The sequence below is a fragment of the Parasteatoda tepidariorum genome, chromosome 6 (assembly GCF_043381705.1).
Source record: "Parasteatoda tepidariorum isolate YZ-2023 chromosome 6, CAS_Ptep_4.0, whole genome shotgun sequence".
Classification (NCBI taxonomy): domain Eukaryota; kingdom Metazoa; phylum Arthropoda; class Arachnida; order Araneae; family Theridiidae; genus Parasteatoda; species Parasteatoda tepidariorum.
The window spans coordinates 25,778,370-25,793,109 of NC_092209.1; the positions used below are offsets into that span (position 1 = coordinate 25,778,370).

The window sequence follows — 14,740 nt, forward strand, 5'->3', positions numbered from 1 at the left end:
GGCTCCTCTTTTGCTGCAGACTATATGATGGTGGCAAAATGGTCAGTTTTGATATTGACCACCTCTACTTCCTACACTAGCTAGAGTCTATCAATCTGAAGCTGAGTATGATTGATAACACTATTATAGCTTAGCGCCTAAACCACTGAGGCATCACCTACAGAGTTGAATTATATGCTTATTGAATAGAATGTCTTTGAATTTCTAAGAGTTATGCCTAATTTCACATTTGCCTCTGGCATAGTATTTTTTTTCTTTCTAATAATTAAAAAAATAATTTTTGCATATTCTCAAAAAATTAACTCTCTTAGCAGTAATATTACAGCATTAATTTACAAATGTTAATGCACACTTAGCGTTTAAAAACAGGCATTCTGCGTGTTATTCCTTTTGAGAAGTATCGGAGAAATTTCAGTTCAATTTTGCCTTGGAGTTCAATGCGGATCTAAAATCTAAAGGAAACAGAAGTCAATACGAAATGATATTGTAGAACTTTGAATAATAAAGAAACAATTAAAAGTAGATGTTTATTGGTGGCAATTTGCCCCCCCCCCCCAAAAAAAAATGCAACATAATTCTTAAATCCATTCTAGGTAAGATAAAATGAATGTTTGAGTCTGCAAAAACTAATTTTGAAGAAAATATAGTAATAGAAAATTAGTTCAACTCCCCCCCCCCTTTAAGAAAACATTACCACATCAATACAAATCATTTAATTTACTGAAAGAAAATGTATTTTTAACAAAAAGCTAAAAAATTTCTGTAATTAAAAGGGCACAGTACCAAGCACTATTGACTACTGCAAAGAATGCAATACAATACAACCTCTAACAATTTGCCATTTTTGAAGACCACAGTTTTTTGCACTTTCAAGTAAATTCCTCCCTCTTCTAACCCCTCACTTTTCAAGGACCTAATTTAAATATTTCCTTCAAGCCAATGAATGTTAATTTCATCACCAATATAAGTATAAAAACCAAAACTGTACTAAATTGTATCTTTTTCCTTATTTAAAAAAAAAAAATTAACCAAATAACTTTAAATTTGATTTACTACTATAGAATATCTTGAGAAAATAAAATTGAAAGAACAAAACTTTAATTGTATTTTTCATGGTGTTCTATTTTTGGAACATTTGCGTTTAATAGAAGCTTTTTCTACTGATGGTGGTATCCACTTAGAAGTTCAAGAAATCTTGAAATATTTTTTTGGAAGTACATCAATAGTTTAAGTTTATTCACGAGAAATTCAAAATATTTACCAAAAATAGTTTCATAGGAGTACAATTCCTGTATTCAGGACATTTTTGCTAAATTATTTTCAGCTTTTCAAATTCTTTTGGTTCATTAAATTTCAGTCTCTTACTAGACTTTATAATTGGGTGTTTACTTTTTGGTTTGTCAATTGTGCCCGATTCCTGGGTTTTAATTTTCCACTTCATCTACTCAAATTTTATTTTTCAAAACAATATCCACAATTCCTCATGTATCGAATGGAACAGGAGGTTCTAAATTATTTCCATCTATGTTTTGCTCATCCATTAAGCTTTTCGAGTTGTCAGGAGGATCAANCATCTACTCAAATATTATTTTTCAAAACAATATCCACAATTCCTCATGTATCGAATGGAACAGGAGGTTCTAAATTATTTCCATCTATGTTTTGCTCATCAATTAAGTTTTTCGAGTTGTCAGGAGGATCAACTGACCAATATCCTCATCTTCAAAATTTGAATGAGAAATAGTTTCTAAGAGGTCTATTACTTCTTGTATCATTAGGCACTTTAGACAGGATAAGAATTTGTAAATGAAACAACTAAAAAAAGCTCAATTTTCTTTTACTCATTTGGCAAGAGCAAATGCAACTCAGATGTGATATGAATCACAAGAATCAATTTAATACTTTTGTTGATACCATATTAGAGAAATCTGTGCTGTTTAACTCTATCATTGTCAAATCAAGAAAAGAAAGCAACCCTGAAAGCCCAAGCAAGAAAATATTTATTTTTCAATAGTTAAAATTGCAACTAGAGAGAAAAATGCTCACTATGAATGTATTCCTATTTTTTATTGCTTTCTAAGTCATGCCTTTGCCATTAACACTCTTTTCTGATCTTCATGGTCAAAATAAGATTAATCTAGACACATTCTAACCCTCTTTCTATTAGAACATTATTAATTTTGATCATGTGGCATAATTCCAATTGAACGAAATGTACACAACATAACTCAATGAATCACTTGAAATCTAAAAATAGAATCCTTGAAATGCCAATGTTCATTCAAATTTATAAAAAATCTAATAATTATGGAAATTGCACCAAATTAAATGCAAAACATGCTTCATAATGTAAATTTTAAATGTATGAAAAATAATATTAAGTTTTAATTGCTGATTAAATTCAAAGTCGATGTTCCATTTTATAAACATTGACAAGCAAATGGTGAAAGAAAAATTTAATTCCGAAAATGACCAAGACAGACAATCTGTTTCCTAGATTACTGGATTGCAAATTTGGATTTAAAAGGAAATTATAATAGGAAAAGTTTATAAAAAATATTTAGGTTTTCAATTCAAGCTAATAAGGTTTAAATTAGGTAACTATTAATTAGGTTAATTTACTTAAATTAGGTCAGGTTTAAGTTCTAAATTTTTAGGTAAGAAAAAAGTTTTAAAACAAACATTAACTATGCATTAAAAAAATCTTAAAAATTTTTTAGTGTTTCAACTAGAATAATCTTCAGTTTAAAAATTAAGGCCTTTTGAAGGTTTTAAGAGAAAATAAGGACTTATATAGCAGTTTAAACCCCAAAGTTTAAATAAAACCTCTTGGAAAAATAATTTTTGAAACTTAAAGATATAGTTTTGGGGAAACATAATGCTTGAATTATGTTTTCCCTAAAAGCTGTTAGCTTTATAGATTTGAGAGTGCTGCTTCCAACTCGACTCTGCTAATAGTTCACATTAAGCAAATAAATTTTACACTTTGTATGCCAGCAAAAGATTTCATATTATCTTCCTCTAAATTAATGAAAGTACTTATCAACAATGAAAGTTCACTAACCCCAGCCAGCACAATCGTTGCATTCCTCACAGCTTATACTATGCTTATTTCAATAAATTTCTTGTTGAATTATGTATAGTTTTGTGAGAGCCAAAGAGTTAATCATTTCTGTATGACCCTAGTAGCATAAAGTTGGTAGCATATTAATTAAAAGTATACCCTTCCTGCAAACGCTCATAATAGGTCAGGAGGTTCTTGGGAGCTAAAGACTTCAGTTTCACGACTGTGGCAATGTGGTCAGCGTTGCACACAAGCCATCACTTTACTTCTCAGACAACCTGGTTTTTATTTTATTCTATAACCGTAACTCTCTAGCCTTATAATTTTGAACCTGATCAAGATAACATGGGAACTCCTCGATCATGTATAGGGAGAAATTTGCCTTAGTGGCGGATTTTTTTTATATACTAATCCGCATCTGCGTTACACGGAGAGGAACACCACGGAAACCTTTCACGATCAGCCAAACGACAAGGGGACTCTAACTCAAGATCCGTCTATCACCGAAGACATCTTACGCCACCACTGGGGTTGGCGCAAACCAGATGCGGAATTCGTATCGATCAACCATCACGGAGATTTAAACCTGGTTCACCTCACTGGAAGGCGAACGCTCTGTTCCCTAAGCCAGGGATGGCGAACCAATGGCACGCAACACACTATTCTGGGCACGCCACTGATCACAAAGTTCACTACGAAGCATATTAACAATTAAATTAAAAACAAACTGAAGAATTAAAAATTATCAAATTTTTTTTTTATAATTAATGCCAAAAAAAATTTTTTTTAACCGTAAAAAACAAGCTAACAATAAATAACCAGCAAAAAGAGATTTAACAGTTCTGCTTAAATTAACATCTTTCAAACTAATATAAATTATTTGTCATCTAATCTGCAACAACAGAATTCTCACTGATGTTACTTTAAATTGAATTACACTTATAACTGAGACACTGCAAAACGTTTTTTTTTTTCTTTATAGTAAATAAAGAGTTTTGATTTGATAGTATTTAGTATTATTATTTTCCCAATAATCAGAAAGTCAAAATTATTTGAGGGCACGTCTATGACCTCATTAAACAATTTTTTGAAAAAAATGGCAGGTTGGTGCAGAAAGGTTCGCCACCCCTGCCCTAAGCTATCGTGGCTCCCTGGTACTCATTGATTGGAAACGAAGTGGGCTTAAAGCTGCTTTTAAGGATTGAACCCCAGTCCTTCACAAGGACAGTTTAGTGCCGTAACCACTAAGCCACACACAATGCTAAAAATATTATCAATGATCAATTAATTGCAAGAAAGTGTGAGAACTTTAAAAATAAAAAAAAATTGCTCAGGCTGGATTGTCTAATTGTGTTTAGCTGTTTTATATGATTTATTCAAAATTCCTGGGGGGAGAAAACACTGGATATGAAAATTAAACACTATCAGATGCAAATATTTATTCAAAAAAAAAAAAGATTCACAACAGAAAAATATGGAATAATTATTGCCTTTAACCACTAATATACAATTTTCAAAAACTCATTTATATAATAAATAAAAGCTTAATTAGTTTTCTAAATGCTAACAAATGATGTAAAATGAAATCACATATTGAGTACTACTTGGATGTAAAGGAGGAAGGAAAAAAATATTAATATTTTGATTTTATAAAAATTTAATGCATGAATATTATTCCATTTGTCTCTCTAGATATATAAAGAGTTAACTCAATAATTGAATTTAAGCTAGTTAAAATCAGTTTCAACTATGGACTAAAACGGAAATATCACCAACCAATAATTTTATTTTTAAATAAAAAGATTAGCTATTCTAAAGACAGATGGTCAACAAAAATTATTTTCAACGAATGTTAGAATTATTAAAAAAAATGAGAAGAGTATTATAATTTAAGGCATTTACATAAAGAACACGTAATGTTAGAAATAAAAGAAAACATGATTTAGAAAACAATTCAGAATTGAAGTAATTAAAAGAAAAAACTAAATTTAACTGAATCTAAACTGAGATCACTTTAATTAATAAAGTATAAGGGGGGGGGGGGGNGGGGGGGGGGGGGGAACAGGTCACGCAAAATTCTTATGTGATAAAAAATTACAACTTAAGCCTCATAATCTGTGCTGGCATTTTACTTATTAAAAAAAGATTAAATTATAATACATCCAGAGATACTTTTTTAAGCATAAACACATTTTTCTTTGGTAGTTAATGAATATTTTATTTTATTATTTCTTTTTTAATGGTAACTCTAAACAAATTCAGCATTTTCAGTAACTGAAAAATAAGCCAACAATTATCATAGACACTTCCAGATTTACTAAACACACAATTTACAAAATACATTACTTATCAACTAAATCTTAGTTTAAAATTTAATTTCATTAAAAAACACAATATTAATTAACTTTACTTCCACATTTTCTATAAATGGAAAAAATGGATGAAAAGTCTGCTTTCTTGAAAACATTTTATAAGCTTATGCAAGATAAAAGTGAATTTAACTTGAATAAAACAATAAGTATTTTATACTAACAAAATTCCACTTAGCAAAGTCTAGAAACTAGCACAAATACTGTTATAAAATTTACGAGTTAGTTTTCACAGAAATATAGGATGCAGCAACAAAAAAAAAAATTTCCAGCATATTATGCTTACCATGATACGTAGCAAAATATAAAGCATATTAGATACATTTACCCTTTGTTGCATTTTATTTCATCTGTACTAGTTTTGAAGATTTTAAGTAAATCAATTGTAATAGTATAAATACATTTTTAATATCTAAAAGGATTAACTATTAAAAAAAAATACGATTTCATTCATTCTATTTAAATTTGCCTCAAAACGAAATGAATTCGTTATTTTAGCAATATAATGAAACTAAAATATAGGATAAACATTTGTGCTTTAATTATTTAACAGCTTTATCTAAGTATAAAAAAGTAACACACAGCATAAAATAAATTAATAAATACTGAAGGACTTAGAAGCAATTTTGATGATATAAATAACAAAATATTTATAACAATTTAAAACTGATAACAAAAACTAAAAAAAAAAGCTGGGAAAGTTAATAAAGAACTTTTTTATTTACCAGACCAATTGAAATTAAAAAACAAAAGTCCGACTAAATAGTTAATATGCAAACAACACAATATTGCTTCTAAAAAATCGGTCACAGTGTACCAATCACCAATTGCATATTCAGTCTATTTTAACAAATAAAATATATAAAAAAGAAAAAATAATCACATTTTAACAAGAATGCCCGCCTAATGGTACAGTCTAGAGTCATGGTTACATTATGGTAAGGCATAAACCATAATGAAGTAAAATCTGTCTTCAAATGTACCATTACACTCAGAGTTGGTGGTCTAAATAAGAAAAAAATGCCTTTTAAATATTTATAAATAATTAGTTTCTTTTTTCGAATCCTCATATGGCAACAACATTCTCTGAAACGTTTGTTCAACTTCTATATACAGCAGGCAAGTGCTCAGTCTATTTTCACAGTTGAGTAGATTTTTCTTACAAATATGCTGGTTCCAACATACCCAAATGTACCTAAAACATTAAAATACAAATTTAATAAAAGAATGACTGTTTAATTTTATGACATGTTCTTTTAAAAAAAATAAACAATTTAAGCATAACTAATATAAAACAAATATTTTTTTTCTTTTTATAAAAGAAAATATATATATATATATATATTTTAATACTTATTTCTTAGATTTATTCTGTGATTATGAGTTAAGGCAAAAACAATTGCTATGCGTTGTGTGGTCTAATTTAAACCAGCCAACAATCCAGCTTTTTGAAGAAGAAAAAATTAAAATCTAGTTTAAACGGACAGAAAAATTTTAAATTCTGGATTTAATTATATCCAGAATAATTTCTTTCAAAACAACCAAAAATCATTACTAAATACCTAAACACAAACACTTTTAAAATTAACTTCAAAACAAAGCTGATTTTCTAATACTGATATTAATTCTGCTCCATAAAAAAATGAAAATAAATACAAAAAAAAAAAATCATAGCAATGCAATAAATTGAAAAAGAAAATTTAAATTATAATTTTAAACAAGGAAGGAATAGATAAGAAAATATACCCAACTCAAATGCTCATCAAGAAAAACATTTTCACCTACATTTTATGATTAAATAATTGACTAAATTTTAAAAAAAAAAAAAAAAAAAAAAAAAAAAGGCAAACATAAAACAAGATTAAATGAAACCAGATTATGATAGAACAAAAAAGAATTAACACAACAAATTTAAAATAAAAAACTAAATTAAAAAAAAACTTTCAGTTGAAACATTTTGGTCAGTAAAAAAGGAAATTTTTTAGAAGTTCCAGAACTTTTTTACAAATTTTGTATATTTTTTAGAGATTTCTCAGGCTTTTCCAGAATAATAAAATTATTAGACTTTTAAATATTCTGTGTCACGCCTTGTTTTTGAGTTGAATTCTTTAAATTTCGATTGAGATTTGGTCTGATATAAAGTAAATGCCAATGAAAAACAATTTCGATAAATCAAAATGGTTTTACACCAAAAGATAATTGAAACATCAAAAGATAAATTAAGCAAAATAAACTTTTTCCTAGGTTATAATGCTCATAAATTTGTACTGCCTCAAACATTACAGACGCTTAAATGTATAAAATTAAATTAAGCATAAGTTATTTATTTTTGTGTTCTTAAAGGATATCAAAAAGAAAATTAAATTATAATTACCACACAAAATTCCAAGTGCGCAACTAAACAGTGCCATGTATCCAAAATAGAAAGTAGTTTGGAATAAGCCATACATTCTAAAAAGAAAAAAAAGGAAGTTGTCAATCGAAACAAATACTTAAATAAAAGAGAAAGAATATTAGCAAACTGTTATTTATAAGACTTACTTAGTTTTAAAGAAATAGTAGTAAAAAGAATACATATATACATATCCAGCAGTTGAAGCACCAGAAAGAAAACTAGTCCATTGCCTAAAAGTATAATAAGAAAATAAAATTTAAAAGTTATTTCATAATTTTCACTAAATTTGGAAAGGTTATTCATGAAATAAAATTTTTATATAATTTCTTAATTTTATATAGAAGCATAAAACATAAAGGATAGAAAACAAGAAAATTCAACATATCTCACCATCTATAATCTTCTGCATTCAATAAGAAGTAAGTGCAAACAATTGTGACACAAACAGTAACAATAGCTAGGATTATGAACACTAAGAGCATAAAGCCATACACATAGTAGATTTTATAAGCCCAAAAAGATGTGAATATGAAGTACCTGTAATAATATTATACATTAAATTCATAAAATACATAAGAAATATTCAAAGATATTTTGTTAAGATTCTTGATGACATACATTTCAATGAAGATGGAGCCAAATGGAAGAATACCGCCAAGACTTATGATAACTCCGGGTTCCATAAACCACTTCTTTTCTGGTATGGGTCTTGGAACTGCATTGATGCGACATGGGTAATTTGGTTGACCAGATATGTTTCGACCTAAGACTGTGCCAACTAATGTTAAAGGGAGAATGACAAAAAGGCAAATGCATGTTACTGCAACCTAGGGAAAGAAACATTTTAAGAATAAATTTAGTACACTTATTATTATTGTTTAAAAATATACATTACATTACTTAATACAGCGAAACTTCTCAAGAGCGAACATGATCCCTTGCGTAAGAAATTGGTTGTTAAGGGAGGTAATCGCTTCTAAAACTTTTTAAAAACAGTTAACTCAAAAAAAATATTTAAATTAGTAGTCACATTTTGTATTCATAAAAAGAGAACAATAAAGATATTTGCGATGTTATTTATTGACTACTGCATAATACACGAAATTTTCTAACATATTTTTGAAACATTTGTAAAGTATGTAGAAATTTCATATTGCTCAAAAAAAAATTCTTAACAGATCATTCTTTACTTGCACCTAAGTAAAAAATTAATGTGTGAAAACACTTTAGTTTAGAACGGTTCTTGCTCTTACTTTACCAAAAAGAAAAACAATAAAAAGCTTTAATAGGGTGGTCAATAGTCAGTTGCTCACACAGGTTTTCCTGATGATACTTTTTAACATTATATTGATAGAGTAAAAATTCAATACATTAAAAAAGCTGTTATTGAAAGAGGTAAGTCTCTCATAGAAGTAGAACTGTAAATATATATGTGATTTTGCATACCATGGTTCCAAAAGGAATAGCTCTTGATGCATGATAATAAATAGCAATGAAATTTATGAGAAAAGCTGTTCCACAAACTAGGGAGGGAAGAAGAAATGCACTCATAACCATTTGTCTGATCCATCTTTTACCTGAAATTTTAGAAAATGTTAAGTAAAAGAAGTTCTCATTGACAGCAAATTAACAACAAGATCATTAAAATACAGTAGAACTCAGATTTAGTGTCAACCGTGAATAATAATATCCTGCTTTTAACGTCTTTACAGCTTTGTGCACTTTTATTTCTTACATCAATATAGTAAATACATCCTGGTATTTAGACCATTCCCTGAAATACCGACAAATTGGACTCCTGTACAACTTCTAATATCCAACAAAGAAGAAAAATAAACATGCTAGCTTCAAACTTAATATTGTAAGCCTGGAAAAAAAGTTTCTAAAGACTGCAATGTTAATGGCTTCAATAAAAGTAGTTTTACATTAGTTCCGGCAGAGGAGAATGTCCATGCCGACTTTATAGAGAGTTCACAATGTGATAATAATCTACTAACTAGTGAATCAGAGGCGATTTCAATAGCTGAAATTAGACTCCAGTAGTGATGGAGACGGCAAGTCGTCAGATCCACCACCATAATAAAGCAGCAGCTATGCTGCTGAGACTAAAAACTTTTTAAAAGGTAAACAAAGATGTTTATTTTTTTATCAAAATGCTTTCTTTTCAAATGATGCATTTAAAATTTAGTTTTTATGGGAATTTTCATGTCCCTATATTTACACCCAGTCCAACAAGCGTCGTTAAATTGAGGTTCTACAGTATGTACGATCTAATATTCAGTAAATTAAGAAATGTTATAAATAAAGAAAATTAGTATATCTAAGAAAGAACATATTCATGTTTTTTTATTTTTAAAACAGTAATATTTAGTTGGTTAAGAAATGTAATATTAGAGTATAGAACTACAGTTAGTATAATCCATCTTATCTCTCAACAATTGTTAATAAAAAAATATCATTGATAGTAATATAATACTAGCATAAAAAGTTGGTATTTCAATATTTTTGCTCTAAAAATAGTGCGAAGTTAAGAAATGTAATATTTGAGTGCTAACATTTTGAATATCATATGGCAGTTATAATAAATAATCAAGTGCTTGATTTTTAATCAGAGATTTCAAGCTAAAAGGTCCCAACTTGGTTTCTTAAATAACTAAACTGTATTTGTAAATTCTAGAAATTATATAATACTTGATAAATATTTCAAACTTTATGAGTTAGATTTAAAGATTACTTCTATATACATGAATGCATTTTCTCTTTACAATAATGAAGAAGTGATTAGATTCTTTATTGCAATAAGAGTAATAGAAGTTGGCATTCAAGCAATATATTAAATCCTTTTACTGCAATATATATACAAAATTTTTGTCAAATACTATTTAATTACTTATAATAACATGAGTGAAAAAATATATAAGTATGTGCTTACAATTGACATCAATATTTTAATTGTAAAGATCAATGCTAACATGTAGAAATACTTTCAAGAAAGTTATGGAATTATGTTTTTTTTTTGTTAAATTTTTATTACAAGATAGCTTATTTAGTAATATTTATATTTAGTTTAAATTCAAAAGGTAAACTTTTTCTATGAATAATAAAAGAAAGCTTCAATATATTAAATTACATATTGAATAACAATCAAAGTATGCATAAGAAAAAAAAGTCAGCATCAAGTTTCAAAATTAAGTCTGTAAAGAAAATTAAGATTTGCCTTCAATTCATTTAATTGCATAACAAATAACAATCAATTTGCATAAGATTGGAAATTTGTTTCAAAATATAAATCGTCCAAACAGAAAGTTAAGAGGTCAATTTTCAAGCAAAAACTGTTATAACTATAGCTAAAAAACCGATAAGAAAACACAAACCATTCTTCCTTATGGTAAATCAAAACATATTTTTGTCAAAATGAAAATACAGGTGGCCACAATTAATATACTTTGCAATAAACCAAATACCAAATTAATATACTTTGCAATATACCAAAGCAGTTAATAAACATTACGTTTTGATTAAAATGTGAAAAATTAAAGGAATAAAACTCAGAAATAGTTTGAAGAAGAAAAAAAAACTCCCTAGCACATCAAATTTGCCATGTTTAACTAGAAGTTTCTGTAATTTCATCAAATATTATTTTTATAATGCTGTTATTTTTCAATTGGTAGTATTACTGCAATACATTCAATTCACAATTTATACGGACAAAAAGTTTAACATATAATATTAAAATGTTTCTTTTGATTGGTTTATTTTGTAAACAAGGATATTGGAAGTTTTTAAAAATTTTTCATGAAGAAAAATAAAAGGCCACAATTTAAGTTTTTAAATTCAAAGCAAAACTGTAATTTTACGCTACATATTTACTATCTTCTATTAAAGAATTATTTGGACTTGATTACTAAAAAATAACTTAATTATTTAAAAAAAATATAAATTTTTTTTTAAAATTACCAATTTAGCAAGATTTTTCTGTCAAGATGAAAATTATAATTATCCATTAAAAGTTCTCAATTTTTGCTAATATTTAAAAGCCTGAAAATGCAGCATTGGAGTAACTTTTTAAATATTAAAAAATTAAATCACAAACATTTATTATTTTCACAAAACTGAGATTTTTCTTCTTATTCACATTTTGCACCATTTTCATAATGAGCATAGTGGGCACAGGCACTTAATAGTTATATAATATAGCAAGAAACTCACAATAGTTACAAAAAATAGCACATTATTCGCTATAAAGTGTTACTTTAGGTGTTTACAGAGCCTTTGAAAAACAACCTTAAATTTGCTTTCAAAGCAAGAAAAACATAGAAAATATTGGTAGTTATATAATACAAGTTAGCGTTGTAGGAAACCTTGGTATATGTTTGAAAGAAGTCACAAAAATATAAAACATTTACCTCCCATTCTAGCAAAGAGACTGCCACCAAAATAGCCATTAACAGGAGAAGTAGTAGCATACACAAAGATTGATGTACTCAGCAAAGAACCTCTCCTAAAATGTTAATTTAGATTATCACGTTTTACTTAAGAACCTACAAAGTTAAAGATAAACATTAACCTTCCTTTAAGCTTAAAAAAGTTAAGTTAGCATAAAAAAAAGTTCAGTTTTAGGCTTAACAAATACAGACATTTCATACTAATTTAAACCTGATTTTAAACATACATAGTAGTCATTAAAATATTAACTTATGTTAATATTTTAATGACTAACTAAATATTTATAAATTTACTACTTACTTTAAAGTTTACTAAATATTTATAAACTTTAAGTGAAAATAAACAAGAAGAATCTCATGTTAACATATTAATCTCTATTATATCTCATTTTAACATATTAAAAAAAAAATCTGTAAATAACAATAAAAATGAGGCTAAAATTTACAAATTATTATATTTGAAATTGTGTTTCATATAATTGTTCAATTCAACTTTTAAATAAAGGCAGCATAATTTGCAGAATTTTATTACTTTCACTTATTATTCACTTCATAGAAATATAGATTTTTTCTTGTTAATACACTAAATATATTCACAAAAAAGAATAATTAAAAGTTTCAAACATGCATGCAATAAAAATTAAAAAAAACTATGTATCTAAAAACATATTTAATACTTTATTAAGAATTCAAACAAAGTGAATACAAAAGAGAAAAAAGACAAATACTTACTCAGTGTAGAGTTCACCAAGAATTGAAAATATAATCACACTTAAAATGACAACAGTTATTTGGTATCCTGATCCAACAAGAGAAGTAAAAAGCGCTGGATAAATAGGTGCTCGAAAAACATCACCATGCACTTGTTTCCACCCATACTCATCACCCAAATCTCTTTCCTAGAGAAAAATTAAAACAATTTTAAAGGAAGAAATAAATAAAAATGAAAACAAAGTAAAGAGATTAAGTACAACAGTACAAAGTAAGAACAACACAATTCATGATGCAATGATTTCTTAAATTCAAAAATCATATGGAATAAATGCCAAATGAAAAAAGATTTGTTTCATACATAAGTTTAAAATGTATTACCAAAGTCAAAACTAACTTATAAAGTTTCATAATAGATTTTGTTTTATTTTAACATGCACCATGTTATTTAGATGTTACACATGTGAAGAAACAATAAAGAATAGTTAAACTAAAACATTTACAAAGAACATATAGTTGTACTACTACATATCAAAGAGATTGATAGTGTTGAATTGAGAAGTGTATATATAGATTTTGAAAGTTATAAACACAAAAGTATCATTTATTTGAAAACACTTGAATAATTCTCAAATTATTCTCTCAAATAAGTTCACAGAGCATCATCATTGAGAAAGTAACAGAGATTGCTTTGAATGTAAAATTCAAGTTATGCAGAGGAAAGCATGCACTTTTCATAAACAATCTCCTATTCAAAACCAACATGTCTAGAATATGATTTTTCAAATATTGATTTATTGATTGAAACAGTTGATAACTTTAAAAATGATTAATTTAAATCAATTAATTTAAATTTTTAAAATAATATTTTTTTTAATCAAGCTTTTTTTAAAAAACTTTTTGCTATAAGAAATAAAAAGTATTGTGATGAATTTCTAAAATATAATTAGGCAATTCTTTATTAATCTGATTCAGTCATTGCTAAATAGAAGAGCACAAAATTCAGTGAAAAAATAAAACAACCAATACAAATCTGGATTCCATTTTCTTTTAATGCTTTTGTTGCTCGTAAATATACCTACAATGCATACTAAGAAGGCTTCATAGTGGGCCAAAGAAAAAAATCAGGACATGCTTTGAAGTAGTAAACATATACCAGAATATTTTTAATTAAGGGTAAATAACAAACTAAAAATAGGAATAATTTGCTGTATTAAGTACAAGAAAGATAAATTTTTTCATAAACAAGGGTCATAGTGGCACAGAGTGAAAAACCCTGAAATTGTATGTGAAAAAAATCAATATCAATTTATATACTCGCTTTATACTTAACATAACTTTTTGAACTAACATTCATAGTTAAATTAGCTACTAATGCAGAATATCATACCTTTAGAGTAACAATTCAAGAAAAAACTTACTTCTTACAAGAATCGAGACATTGGGTTTTAAAATTGAGTGAATCTGAATCACATTATTGGATTTTAAAAATGAGGAAATAGAATTTGCAATATTTAATTTTTAAACTGCACATCACTGTGCAGAATTACTAGATCGGGTGAATACGAATCATAACGCGTAGTTTTTAAATCACGTATGACTCCTGAATTCGTTACTATAAAAAATTGAAAGTTTAGAATTTTCAATTGGGTTATTTTTTCCCAATAAATAATTAAATTATCAAAAAGTTTGAAACAATGAATCCTGTTGATAAGGTTATGCACCTCAATCATATATATATATATATATATATATA

The 14,740-nt window shown here is 27.1% G+C and overlaps 1 protein-coding gene across 1 annotated transcript in view; it reads right to left on the bottom strand.

Annotated features, from left to right (window-relative positions):
* Positions 1–4,488: 4,488 nt before the first annotated feature.
* LOC107440425 (transmembrane 9 superfamily protein member 3) overlaps positions 4,489–14,740 on the bottom strand; it is a 17,366-nt gene continuing 7,114 nt past the window's right edge. Inside the window, exons 7-14 of the mRNA XM_043049252.2 lie at positions 13,006–13,172; positions 12,235–12,329; positions 9,275–9,405; positions 8,447–8,655; positions 8,219–8,365; positions 7,975–8,058; positions 7,808–7,884; positions 4,489–6,628 (exon numbers count right to left, since the gene is read on the bottom strand). Coding sequence (XP_042905186.1) covers positions 6,561–6,628; positions 7,808–7,884; positions 7,975–8,058; positions 8,219–8,365; positions 8,447–8,655; positions 9,275–9,405; positions 12,235–12,329; positions 13,006–13,172 — 978 coding nt within the window. The 3' untranslated portion in view covers positions 4,489–6,560. The remainder of the gene's footprint in view (positions 6,629–7,807; positions 7,885–7,974; positions 8,059–8,218; positions 8,366–8,446; positions 8,656–9,274; positions 9,406–12,234; positions 12,330–13,005; positions 13,173–14,740) is intronic.